This window comes from Antennarius striatus, chromosome 17 (assembly GCF_040054535.1).
Source record: "Antennarius striatus isolate MH-2024 chromosome 17, ASM4005453v1, whole genome shotgun sequence".
Taxonomy (NCBI): Eukaryota; Metazoa; Chordata; class Actinopteri; order Lophiiformes; family Antennariidae; genus Antennarius; species Antennarius striatus.
Window position 1 is genome coordinate 15,786,021 of NC_090792.1, and position 13,281 is coordinate 15,799,301.

General features: G+C 41.5%; 2 protein-coding genes across 3 annotated transcripts; both read right to left on the minus strand.

Annotated features, from left to right (window-relative positions):
• Nucleotides 1–63: 63 nt before the first annotated feature.
• On the minus strand, nucleotides 64–8,507 carry coq8ab (coenzyme Q8A, genome duplicate b). Its single transcript, XM_068338741.1, has 15 exons — nucleotides 8,158–8,507; nucleotides 7,492–7,637; nucleotides 6,575–6,814; nucleotides 6,407–6,473; nucleotides 5,962–6,033; nucleotides 5,216–5,341; nucleotides 3,811–3,896; nucleotides 3,589–3,729; nucleotides 3,433–3,514; nucleotides 3,212–3,305; nucleotides 2,484–2,625; nucleotides 2,234–2,341; nucleotides 2,091–2,156; nucleotides 1,718–1,804; nucleotides 64–1,276 (listed from the first exon to the last, which is right to left on the minus strand). The coding sequence occupies exons 1-15, from the start codon at nucleotides 8,354–8,356 to the stop codon at nucleotides 983–985; spliced, it is 1,950 nt and encodes a 649-aa protein (XP_068194842.1). The 5' UTR covers nucleotides 8,357–8,507; the 3' UTR covers nucleotides 64–982.
• A 162-nt stretch (nucleotides 8,508–8,669) lies between these two features.
• Nucleotides 8,670–13,129, minus strand: LOC137610863 (TatD DNase domain containing 3-like). Of its 2 annotated transcripts, none has more exons than XM_068338744.1 (10): nucleotides 13,025–13,129; nucleotides 12,901–12,933; nucleotides 12,746–12,819; nucleotides 12,581–12,665; nucleotides 12,160–12,222; nucleotides 11,857–11,966; nucleotides 11,561–11,616; nucleotides 11,042–11,154; nucleotides 10,683–10,760; nucleotides 8,670–10,416 (listed from the first exon to the last, which is right to left on the minus strand). In XM_068338744.1, exons 1-10 carry the CDS (start codon nucleotides 13,094–13,096, stop codon nucleotides 10,273–10,275), a joined length of 828 nt encoding a protein of 275 aa, XP_068194845.1. In that variant the 5' UTR covers nucleotides 13,097–13,129; the 3' UTR covers nucleotides 8,670–10,272. The 2 variants fall into 2 exon arrangements, with proteins under 2 accessions (XP_068194845.1, XP_068194844.1); XM_068338743.1 differs by having other exon boundaries at nucleotides 8,671–10,416; nucleotides 10,683–10,763.
• Between the last annotated feature and the right edge of the window lie 152 nt (nucleotides 13,130–13,281).

Sequence of the window (13,281 nt, forward strand, 5' to 3'; positions counted from 1 at the left end):
CTTCCAAACAGCTCCAACACCCACTGTGCATACACAAGTATAATTATAAATTCACACAAAGTCTTCGAGAAAATATTTATTCATGCTGATACAATAACGTGATAAAAATGACTCCCAAAAGTTGAAGCATCAGATTTTAAGCCCTGATAGCTTCTTTATCAATGCCATTGGCTCTGCATTTGTCAGGCATGATAATATATGTGCTGCTTTCACGTCAATAAATAACAGACTTAATCACAACTAGTAACAAAGTTTTGGGATTTATCATCATTCATTTTGTGTTAAACTGTTAACCCCTTTTTAAACGCTGGAGAAACAAAGTAAATCATGACTTCAAGGACCAGTTAACCTAAAAATTTAAATGTAATCAAAACATTATCCAGGTCTCCGTCCCAGTGAAGACCTGGATTATGCTTTCATTCACTTGAGTTGTTCAGAAGAATTCTGCCGCGTCTTATTCCTGTAAAGCTGCAGAAAAATTAAGAAACTTCACTAGACTTGAAGAAAACTGGACGTAAAGAAAAAAAAAAACCTGTTGGAAACTGGAAAATAGGTGTTTTCACCTACAACTGATCCAACTTCCAAGCATTTCTCAGCTTTTCACTGACGCTAACTTGGAGCATCAGTGACAATATATTTCAACAACAAAAACAAACAAAAAAATATCCTGGGGTCGGGCGGAGAAAGTTCATCAAAGCTTAAAGACAAAATCATCAGGTTGTACACTTAGTATCACAAATCCATTTAAATATAGACATTAATCTGTTATCTTGCCATAACATTCGAAGTGGGGTCTAGTTGAATGATGGAAGACGCTCTGATTTCCTGTTACTGCTCCAAGTTTACCTGATGAGTCAGCACAGACAAGTAGAAAAAAACAAACACAAACTATTTACCATGTGGACATGATCTGGTCCAGGCTGCCCTTCAGTTAAGAATGTGCGAGTTAAATTGTTCGAGTCAAACGGGCATCTTGGAACCCTCATTTGGTCGAGCCGGGCCGACCGTCTCTCCAGTAGTTGCTGTAGGCCTCCTGGAACATGTTCTTGCAGGAGATCTTCGCTTTGAGTTTGGAGCAGATGAGGAAGGAGCCGCCCATCTTGCGGTGGAGTGCATACGTCTCCTCAGGCGGCGGCGTGAGACGTTCTCTCAGCATCACGGGGATGAGGGTGTGAATTCGCTCTGTGGTGCTCTGGGTTCCGAAGTCGAAGGGCTCGGAGGAGGAGAAGGCCTCCCCCAGGATCATCACTGCGTCCACGTGGGCCTTCTCCATCGCCTAGGCAACAGGACACAGCGGTGTGTCGGAATCAAAACTACATCTGCTCTCATTTGGTCTTTTTAACAGAAGAATTGTGGAATTTAATTTGAATGTTTTCACCAATGAATAAGACTGGCTCTGTTACGGCTCAAATTACCATCAAATAACTTCTTTCTAGGAAAATTCTAAGGTTATAAAAAATTACCAAATAATTCCACATCCAAGAAACTTAATATTTTCCGTTTCATTCCGTTTAGCCAGTTATTCCAAATGACCACCAGCAGAGGGCGCTAAACAACTTCACAGTCACCTGTCTGGATGTGTTAGTTACTAAAATCAGCTTCCATTTGTCTGAAAATAAATTCTAAGAGTTGGATTATTACACAATCTCCATAGAAACGACTTCTGACTGACCACCACTGATTACTGTGTGTTGTTGTTTATGCTGAACGACGATACCTTGGACTCGTATCCCGTCAGGAAGCCCATGTCTCTGGATTGCTGCAGGACAACTTCTCTGTTCTGATTGGCAGCGGCATAAATAATCTGGTGGAGAAACAAAAGCAAAAAGGAGCCGGATTAATCGCCTCGACCAACCGAAATGTGTTCATGTCGAGACAAGTTTGTGATTTAAGCAGCATTTTTAAAAAACGTAATGACATTTTCTTCCTGGTGGAAGATAACCTTCCTGGTTGACGACACTTTAACAGAATGTCATTCCTGAATATAAACTAATACTTACTCATATTATATTAATAAAATTCTAATAATCAAATAAAATACTGACAGTCAACGAGTCAAAGTCTCACGTTACATTTCTACAGCTTCTCACCTCAATGTAAGTGTCAGTGAAACTTTTATCAAATCCTCGCGTCGCTCCGAAATCCAACAGCGCGACCTGAAGGGAAAGACGTCACTGAAAAGGGGAAATGTGTGTGACAACATGACAACAGTGTGGATGAGACGCAAACTGACCTTGTGAGCTTCTGGATCAAAGAAGAAATTGGACCAGTTTGGATCAGTCTGCATGTACCTGAACTCAAACAGCTCCCTCAGGCATAACTTCAAGATCTGCTTGCAAATCTGGCAAAAAACAAAGGAGTAAACTGACAAAAGAACATCTCAGGAGGAATCTGCGTGAATCTTAATCTTGAAAGGTAAATCTGCTTTTCCTTGTGACTTCCTCACAGCGATCAAGGTTCAACTTTGTTGGCGGTGCTCGTACCTCGTTCCTGAGCTCCTGGGAGAGGTCGGTGGCTTTGTCCAGAGGGAAACCGGGCACCAGCGTGGTGGTGAGGACATGCTGGCTGCTCAGCTCGTCGATCACGTCAGGAACGTAGAAGAAAGGGTGATCCTTCAGCAGCTCTCTGTCACACAAACAAGGGAAAAGAAACCTGAGCTAGAAGACGATGATCAAAATGTCAACAGAAGATTCTGGAATCCAGGAGAACACGGCTAGCCCGGTGGCTGAAAATAAACTCCAGGGGAGATACGCTTCCCCTCGGTGTGTCAACATGTTCCATGCTGGAATACAAACATCTTCTGGATTACCGTTATGCAATCTTTAAGCTTCATTCATGTCTGGGCCAACCGCGCAAACTGAAAGCTGCTCTGTAAAATCTGGAAACATGAAATAAACCGTTTCTAAAAGGCTGTTTCCCCTTTTTTTAAAAAAACAACTTATTTCTACATCAGAACAAGCTGATTTTAAAATGCTGTATCACTATCAAGCATTCTTCCTCTTTTCCTGCTTTCTAACTCTTTTTGGCAGTGCAGCTCTCCGTTAGAATCATTCACTGATCATTGTTTATTGATACTTCTTGACTTCACTTCCTTTCATTTTCTTCGACTGTATTCATTGTTATTCACCACAGATGACTATCTTATTTACAAAAAAAAAGCTACTTCACAATCACCCTGGCTCTGGTTTTGCAATATCTGTTAACAACTCACTGGAATTTTCTGGCACATTGTGCCTCTCTTATGTAATCACACTCGAGCGCCAGCTCGCGGCTCATGACCTCGATGAGGTGCTCGGGAAACAGCCCTGCCAACACAAAGAGGGCAAATGTTTAGGAGCTGAGAATCATGACATTCAGGCTGTTTATGGAGACGCTTCTGTTGACTGTAGCAGAGGCTGACAATAGCAGCTGTTGACACTAGATAAAAGTCACCTTCAGGCAGCGCGTTGCTCAAACTCAGAGCAGTCATGATATTGTTCACGTCGCTGTCGATACTCTTGGCGACTCCGGGGTACTGAAAGACACATTTGATCATGTAATGTTTCAAAATATGTGCAGCGTTTTGGCAGTTCCTGAGTTGTATTTCACCTGGATCTTCATGGCGACCTCCCGGCCGTCCTTCAGCCTGGCTAAGTGCACCTGTCCGATGGACGCCGCCGCAAACGGCTTCTCCTCAAAGTACTCCAGCTCTCCTCTCCAGTTGGGGCCGAGGTCGCTGCTGACGGCTTTCTGCACAGAAGACAGAACCCGTCTCGTATCCGAGCTCGGTCCGCTGATGTTTGTGTTACCGTGGCTCCGTCTGAAACGTACCATCATCTGTTTCGAGGGCATGAAGTCCGCACTCTGTCGAACACGCTCAAAGATTTTAGCCAGCTGTGGGTTAATGAAGGCGTCGTCTGAGAGGAAACAAAACCAGAGTAAAAATACTGTCCTAAATAAAGGTGTTGTTGATTAAAATGGGAAAAAAACAATATTAAGGAATATTTAGACCCAGACTGTTCATCTTAAGATTCTGAGACCAGCATGTGGGTTTTTTATCTGGAAGATAAATGACTACAAATCTGTCTAAAAAAGCAAAAACAAAAAAAACAAAATTGTCGCTGGCAATTGTGTGGAATAACTTTGTATGAATATAAGGACAAGTCTATTTAAAAACAGCTTAAAATGAGGTGGACGGTGATTAAACTTCTCCAACAAAGAGCCGTTCTAAAGTATCTCTACTCGGTCCTGCCGTGGCATCGTCCTCGTCTCGCTTACTCAATAAAAATGATTATTTGACACCAACGTAATAGTGTAATCAAATATGGCTGCATGTGCAGTAATGTGCATTCCTTGGTGGGACAGACGGCAGGGAGGTGGGGGAGGAAGAGGGTCCATCACCTGGGAATCTCACACCTGCCCCTCACTGCTGTTTATACAACCAGGCTCCAAGTACAGACTGACTCCTGATTCATAAAACACACCTATAAATATTTATGGGTCTGCGTACGACCGCTGTGTGCTTTCCCCTTTCACTGCGCTTAGATTATGGGTTGTAAAACTTGGGGTTGCATTGGCTCTAATTGAACTTTAGAATGTTTAAATTGGGCCCTAAGTGACCAAAGTCACCAACGAGGAATTGTAAACTAATAAATCAATAAATCCGGACTTCACTTGTGAACAATATTAACAACATAAACAAAACATTACCAAACATCCACGCATCTACAAACACTAATACATACCATGTTTTCTGTGGTGCCATTTTCTCCAGTCTTATCAGACATTTCCTACATTCATTTATCCATCCTACATTCCCCTAAACATGCAAAATAAATCCTTGATTTAAGAAGATTGCAGTTAAAAATAAAACCATTTGTCTACGTTTTTGAATTTTATCTCACAATATTAACCTGGATTTTTAATTTTGGGTGTGACGGTTCCTTTATATATTGTCATGAGTAGAAACCTCACGGTGTGACATGCTGCTGGAAATGAAGCATCTGAAGCTAAAACGCCAGCGAGGTGGAACGTTCAGGTTTATTTCAGGTGATGACATTTCATCGTCGGTGAAGTTGTCTGAACGGTTTGATGAAGAGCTGCTGGGGCAGAAGCACCAGTTTGGGGTCACATGGATGGACTGTCCTTTCCCAGTAAGAATGAAGTCATCATGTCCTTGTAACGAGTACTAAAAGATGTATTTCTATGTGTGTGAGGATATGTTTGATGACCTCACCTTGAATACTGAGCATCTGTCCCAGCTTCAGGGCGGCGCCTCGCACTTTACAAAGCGTCCGGACGATTCTTTCAGCGTTTGCTTCTGACATGAAGGCACTCGAGTCCAGAATGGATTTTTTACTACCTGAGAAATACAAAGAGTTTTACGTCCTTCATAAGTGTTGCATTCAAAGGCACTGGGAAAGATTGGAAATCTCAAGTTAAATTTAGTCAATTAAATAAATAAATTAAAGTTAAGAGCAGTCGAATGGAAAACAAGTAGGTTTTATATTTAAGAATTTTCTCCTCTTTATGGAGGAATCTGTGCCACGATTTTGTGACATTGCCTAGAAATTTGCAAGTTCAAAAACAACAGAAACATTTTTCTATCCTTCATCTGTAACCAATCATCTTTTGTGGGGTTGCTGTTGGTTGGAGAGCTTCTGACGGCCTCACCCGACAGAGGAAGCTAATTTTGGCTGCATGAATTCATGATATCATTCTTTCAGTCACTACCCAGAGCTAAAGACCACAGATGATCCATCCATTATTACATCATCAAAAAACAAGAGCCCAACTGAGGCAGACATGCGTCAATTCTTTTCAAGCTTATTTAGGACAGAATCACCTGAAACAGGTGAAATAATTTCTCTTTCAATATGTTAAGAATTGTTGTGAAACAAAAAATGATTGAGAATTTTTGGTGTTCCGTCTCATGCGATGAAAAACCCCCGGACCCCTAAGGTGAAATCTCTGCTCCCTCACCTGGCTGCTGGGGCATCAAACTCCTCTTGGCGGCTTGAGCGATCGCTCCGATGCCAAGTCCAACCGCCAAACCTGCAAAGAGTAAATCAGTAAAAACACATTCTTGATGAATGAAAAGATGAACGCTGGTTGAAAACATTTCATCTTTATTGTTAACCTTTCTAACGCTCTGTACAGACACGGATTTGACCACAGCGACAACACCAGGAGCTCCGGTTTCACTCAGAGTAATCAGATCTCAGAGAGACGAGGAGCAAACAGCTGATGCTACCGACTCCACGTGTCACATTCAGCAGATTCTCAGGAGTGTCTCCGGCATGCCCCGAAACGTTTTCCCCAGCGCTCGTCATTACAGTCTTTCCCACAGTCTGACCCCAGGTCAGCCTAAGGTCACCACTCCACAACACCTCCAGGGAAACAAACCCACACCACTAAACAAACCCACCTCCAAAATTCACCAGCCTTCCCAGTCGTGTGACGGGCACCTTCGTCTCTCTGGCTCTGTCACTGAGCTGACACGTAAAAAATAAAATAAAAAATAAAAATGCTCAGGTGAAATAATAAAATTACTAGAGCGGATCGTTATTCTTCGAACTGATGCCACAGCGGTTACCACTTGTTTATGTTGCTTCACGTCCTTCTTCTTGGCGTTTCCTCCTTTCTCCACATCTGTTGATGTCGGTCGGTTGACGGTGGACTCGTCCCGGATGAACAGCGCCAGACGTCCACAGAGCAGCTGCCGGTTCCAGTTCCTGTGGTGCTTCTTAGCGCCGGATCGGCTCGCCCGTTCAAAGGCCGAGGTGCTGAAACAAGCCCTCATAGTGGAGCACCTGTCCGGAAGAGCTCCCGGCTCCTGGAGGACACAGGATGTTAAACAGGTGAAAGACTTGCTTGGTATTGTGGGAAATGCACTGATAAGAAGTCTAGTCGTCTTCTAGATTTGTTAAACGCTGTATCTATCGTCTAATATTTACCATCTGTAGGCCATTATTTAATCTGATCTATTTTTATTTATATTTGTTGCTGCACTACTTCTTGTTTATCTTTTTTTTTCTTGAGTCAGGAAAGCTGTATTGGCAGAAATTAAGTCCATCTGTTTGCCAAAGTGAAAGACAAACAAACAGATCCAAAATCCACATTCCCACCGGCCTCCACATTTAATCAATTCTTCCTCTCACAAGATCCAAGTGTAAATAAGATGCAAATCTTTTCAAGAGATCTTGCAAACAAAAACAAAAAGGGAATGATGGGAACATTAAAATGCGTCTTTTATTATAATTTATACCGAGATGATTCAAGCCAAGGCTCAAAGGAAGGAAGTGGCGATGACTCGATACTACTTCATCCGACTTCCCATCATCTTGCGATTGTTTTATTTTTACCGTGACAGACTCTGAATCCCTTCCGAATCCCTCGGCCTTCTATTTCAGCCCTGCTGACTATCGTTGGCGTTGATGAGGCGATGGCAGCAGAAACACTCTGATGACATCTGCGTGTTTGTGAAACTCTACCCAGCTGAATCACGCTCACCCTCGCTGATCCGGCAGCGTGATGGAAGTTTTTCAGCCTCTGGTTCCCAGTGCTGAGAAGGCCTCCCAGTGGCGCTCCGCTGGCCGCCTGCTTCACCCAGATGACACCCCTCCAGAGCACCATGTCACCAGTCATGGTGCCGACACCTGCAGGGATGGGAATAACACCATCAGAGACATTTCCTTCCAAGATTACCTGATGCTTGATGCAATTCATTCCATCTTCTCCACGCTGCAGGTGTCAAGGTTCTTTTCAAGCAGATTCATTCATTCATTCATCCTTCTCCCAGGAAGTTGGTGCAGGTGCAAAAAGTTCCAGGTTGGCTTCATGGATCTACAGATCAGAATCCTAAAACTTACCTGTAGAGGTTCTACACCACAGGAGATGACTTTTCTTGGTCAGGACGTCAGGAAAAACGTCACCAGGCAAATTTAGGCCTTAAGTTTAGATTTTTGGGGTTCTTCTCACATGAGTTTATGAAATTTGTGATTTGTAGATTATGAGGAACAAAAGTCGACATTTCATGAGCTACTTTGGAAGAACACTGTCTTCATGCTCCATTCTGAAGGCTCTCGAATGTCAGGAGTCCTGATGAAAAAAGTTTCTAAACAACCGGAAACATTTTTTAAAAAAACCCCATCAAACTATTAAAAAACTTCCACTCACCAACTTTACAACACGAGTCCTCTTTGCTGCGGGCACGTGCTAAGCATGGTGTGGCGCGAGCCGTCACCTTGATTTGACTTGACACGCTTAGTAGTGAACACCTGAGCTCGAGCCGCAGGCGAGGCGGGCGACACGTTGAAGGACACGCCGAGTTCCCCCCCCCCGGGAGGCGCACGCGGGCCAATGAGGCGCGCGTCATCCGCGCTGCGGGAAGCGACGAACCACCGCACTGGTCCCGCCGACTGTCAGTCGCTCCTCATCGCGACCGAGGCGGTGACGTGGCCGCTGAGGGTGGTCTCTGTGGTGCGTTCATGTAAATCCGAATTTTTTGTTACAATTTATTTTCACCCAATTTACACGTTGCACTTTTATATTAATTGCAATTATCTACTTGATTTTTTTCCCTTTTTTTCGCTCTTTTATGGTCATTACGTTCTGTTAAAGTGTCATATAGATGGTACTTTTACATTTACTATATTTAAAAAAATATTTTCCTTTATAGTAAATTGCATCAGTCAAGTTGTATTTAAATGTTACAGAAGAGTAAATGATAATGTTTGGGGGGATTGACTCCAGTTGAAAAATATTTTTAAAAGTCTTGTTAATGGTGCGTTCGTGTGAAAAAAGTTTTTTCAATGAAGCATTTACAGTCGTTAAAAACAACAACGTGGACAATCCTGACTTTAAAAAAAAAAAATATAGTAGAGTGAAAATAACTTTCCAATGTGTCATGAATGCAGCTCCATTTCTAATAAAAACTATTGGTGACTTTGACTAGTATCAACAGGGTGTTAATGAAATTCAGGATGTTAAAGATGCATCACATACAATGAACGTTTAATTCAGAATCCCTTATTGATGCCCAAGAGGATATTGTTTAACTCCCGTGTGTAAATGCTTTTCCAGCGTCTTTGGTTGAAGAGTCCACTTTTCCTTTCGGTTTGTCCCGTCAGGCGTCGCCACAGGGTGTCCTCCTTTTCCATGTCAGCCTGTCTTCATCCTCCTCCTCTCTAAAACCACCTGCACTCATGTCTTCCCTCACTCCATCCACCCACCTTCTCTTTGGCCTTCTTCTTCTCCTTTCGCCTTTTCCCTTCAGGGGTCACCACAGTGAATCAGTGTCCTCCATATAACCCTGTCTTCTGCATCCTCTTCTCTCACACCAACTACCTTCATGTCCTCTTTCACTACATCCATAAACCTCCTCTTTGGTCTTCCTCTAGGCCTCCTGCCTGGCAGTTCAAAACTCAGCATCCTTCTACCAATATATTCACTATCTCTCCTCTGGACATGTCCAAACCATCTCAGTCTGGCCTCTCTGACTTCATCTCCAAAACCTCTAACCTCAAAATAATTAGTTTGATACAAAAACTAATGTTGGCTAACCATCAAATTGAAAAACTTCTCAACTCTCCAGTAATTCAACTATTCTTTGACTCTATTACTTAAAATTTATTCAGTATTTAGATCATGGATTTTAAGTTACTAATGTTCAATGCACAAGTATCTGTAGTAATTCCGGTCTGTTTAAAAATTGCCATGAAAACACTCTTCCTCCATTCCACAGGCATCTTCTCATCTGCTAGAATTCTGTCGAACAACCTGGTCAGAAACTCCACAGCCACCTCTTTTAGATGCTTCCATACCTCCACTGGAATGTCATCCACAACAACGGCCTTCCTATTCTTTATCCTCTTTAATGCCATTCTAACTTCACCCTTGGTAATCGCTGCTACTTCCTGGTCCACCACACCTTTTCCTCTTTCATCAACTCCTCGATGTATTCCCTCCATCTAAACAGTCTACTGCTGGCCCTACATACTATGAGATTTCCATTTATTTATATTTCTGAAATTTTAAGGAAGTTCTTTATGTATATTTGCCGCATACTGCTGCCAAACAAACAACACAAGTGAAAGCCTCCTCAATAGATTATTACTGATGCCAAGGCTGTTGGACACATGGATTACGGTACACTGGATGAGTTCTACGGACTAATTATTTTATTTATACCTCTAAAGGGTCCATCTAGGAGAACACTGCTGTGATGTTTTTCTGTGAGGCTATGTAATTCACAAAATTATAGACCAACAGAATAAAACTTTGAAAGCTTCATCAGGGTCTAATGGCAGATTTCAACTTTGGAAAGAGCCGCAGAGCGTTTTGCGTCGTCACATCCATCACTGTCTGCAGCGACACTCCTTTGATTTTACTGATGTACTCTGCAGAAATACAGATGTTTCTGGGCTCGTTTCTCACCTGCAGTCGGAATAAATAAGGAGATGACTGAGTGGGTAAAACGAGACGTTGAGTGGGTAAAAAGAAAACAGTTTGCATGTGAAAAACAGATTTTAGCTGTATGCCTCACAAATAAGAGATATATTACAAACACTCTCAGACAAATACAAAATTTAAAAAAAAGGGTATTAATTCAAACAAACACAAAAAAGAAGAACTTTGGCAAAATTTTTCAATTTCTGGATTTATTTTGATTGAAAAAACAACAACAACAACAACAACTTTACCTGCTTTTCTGGACCGAGAGCAGGTGCATCTGTTTCCAGACATATGTTCTCCAGTGGCAACTGCTTCACAAGTTTCTGCTTCTTGGTGGAAAATACACAAAGACAACATCAATCATTAACGTTCAATGAGATGTCAACCAATAAAATAAGAGTAAACACATGTGTGCTATCTGAAGACAGCATGCCAGTAGTTTAGCTGTGTAAACTGAACATGCTCACATCTGAAGGGTAAAGATATGTTGATAAAATCCCTATTTACACAGCTAAAAAAGAAAATTATACATATACACACTTTTGTGTAGGTCAGCGTTACTGAAGACAGATTTAATACAACATCATTCAACATAATCAGGTTCTACCTGTTCACTCCTTATAATGGAAGGTGGGATGGAAAACAAATATCCAGCCTTAACTCCTTCCATGGCAACAGACGGCTTCCCATCGAAAGCATGGAGTAGAGCTTTTTCAACACCTAGTGGCAAATCAGAGGAACAGCGATTCACAGCTCAAAGACTCCAGTAGACCATCAGGTGAACTGAGAATCTAGATCTCAGGTGTTCAACAGGGAATTCCAAGAGAGGTCCAGCGAGAAAACCATCCAGTCCTGAAGCGGTTCTGAACAGGTAGATACCTACAAATATATATTTGTACCTATAAATACTGTATACATTTGTAGGTACTGCTTATTTTTAGGTTTGTCACATGCATTAAAACGCTGCACTTTGACATTAACTGACTACAAGAAAATTGTATATTCTGCTTGAAAAAGGCATTCTCATAAAGTATAACTGCTTTGATAGCAAAAAGATTTGCCTGAATTCTTCTTAGTCTGGATGGAAGCCTCTCAGACAGTTGACCACCTTTCATCTAAACCTTACCTTGCTCTTTCAGGAGGTGGATGGTGGGTCTTCCTGCAGATCTTGAATGAACATTTCTAGAAATAAAAAGTATTATGGAAATTGCATTAAGTCTTCCATGCTTCTGAGATTAAATTGAACCAAAAACTAATGTATTCATGTTTTGTAATGTGTTACTGGAATTTCAATTAGGATTTCATTTAAAGAAAAGGGACAGTTGATCTTTGGCAGAGGTTCACAAAAATTGCAGTCACAAACTGACTTGCGAAGCCTAAGACTACCAGTAAAGTTAATGTCTTCTCTTTAGAATGACTCACAGTGGGAGATCCAGTTCTTTGGCAATCTGTGCCTGACGAATGAGGACCTGCCTCTGGTTTTCTTTTCCATCATCACTGGTGACATATCGCGGTGTAAAATCCAAACCAACCTAAAGTTACAGAAAAAAAGTTTTACACATCTTGTCCATATTATCTTCTCCAACGCCCCCTGTCTCATGTACTGTCCTTCCTCATGGCATCCATAAACTTCCTCACTTCCTCATCGTCATCATCATTTTCTCTACACACACACACACACACACACACACACACACACACACACACACACACACGGATTATTACCTCTCCAATGGCAACAAGGTGGTCTTTGTATTTTTCTATTATGGGAATAGCAGCATCTAGGTCCTATAAAAAAAAAGATAAAAAATTATCTATTTTAACATCACAACTTCAGAAATTCACCCATATTATAACACATTTTCACTTGCTACAAGTGAAAATGTGTAGCTTCCCTTCATCCATCCATCCATCAGAATTGGATGGATGGATGTTAATCTGAGACCAATTGACAGCCAATAGTTGAATGGTTAAATTAAAACGTTGAATTATTTGTTTTATGTACCAATGGACACTATTTAGATTTACTTTGTGAACAAAATCTCATTAATAAAAACATCTTTTTTCTTTAAATAGCCCACTATTGCATTGTGTCAATGCTAAAAGGCTGTCTTTGGGTAAACCAACTGATGGCAGTCTGTCTGACCTGAAGAGAAGCCCCTCTCTGTTGCTCTGGAGACACTTGTTGAACAGGATGAACTCCCAAACAGGGAAAAATAAAACCTCGAAACCTGGAGCAAAGTACAAATATTAATGAGAATAAACAGACAAAAAGACAAAGACATTTCAGATTGAATTCTGTTTCATTTACCTTTGTGACAACTCTATAATCTTTTCAAATTCTCCAGCATGCTCTGCCACAGCTAATAACGCCACCAAGCCAGCCTTGAAACAAAACGCACAGAAGACTAAGGTTAAGTGCATAAAGTAGACACAGGATAATACAAGTTAGCTGACATGTTTCACCTGTTTTGAATTCTCAATCACGTCGTCAATGTCCTAACAGTGAAAATATAAAAAAAAGTTAACAATTTATACTTGTATTTAAGGGATAAAATATACACGAACTTGATTAAAATGACGTTCATACCTTGTCAAAATCTCCAGCGGAGATATGACAGTGACAGTCAACGTAACCATGCATACGGGCAATACAAAACATCCGAACTACTTCCGCTTAGAAGGATGGGTTACGCATGCGCAGAGAGCATGCGCTAAAGAACGTCCTGCTACCCGGGAATCCTACGCTATTTTGAATGTAAAAGATTTGCATTTCACTGGCGAATTAGCGCAGACCTAATAACCAGTCACAGAAGTTCCCCTTGATTATGTTTAAAATTATTTGAG

Coding starts and splice junctions, on each gene's coding strand:
- coq8ab (XM_068338741.1), bottom strand. CDS start 8,356: ATGACGCGCGCCTCATTGGCCCGCGTGCGCCTCCCGGGGGGGGGGAAC. Junction 2,626..3,211: donor CAATGTGCCAGAAAATTCCA/GTGAGTTGTTAA, acceptor TTTGTGTGACAG/AGAGCTGCTGAAGGATCACC. Junction 2,342..2,483: donor CCCAGGAGCTCAGGAACGAG/GTACGAGCACCG, acceptor GTTTTTTGCCAG/ATTTGCAAGCAGATCTTGAA.
- LOC137610863 (XM_068338743.1), bottom strand. CDS start 13,096: ATGTTTTGTATTGCCCGTATGCATGGTTACGTTGACTGTCACTGTCAT. Junction 12,820..12,900: donor TGATTGAGAATTCAAAACAG/GTGAAACATGTC, acceptor TTTTGTTTCAAG/GCTGGCTTGGTGGCGTTATT. Junction 10,417..10,682: donor CTCTCGGTCCAGAAAAGCAG/GTAAAGTTGTTG, acceptor TTCCGACTGCAG/GTGAGAAACGAGCCCAGAAA.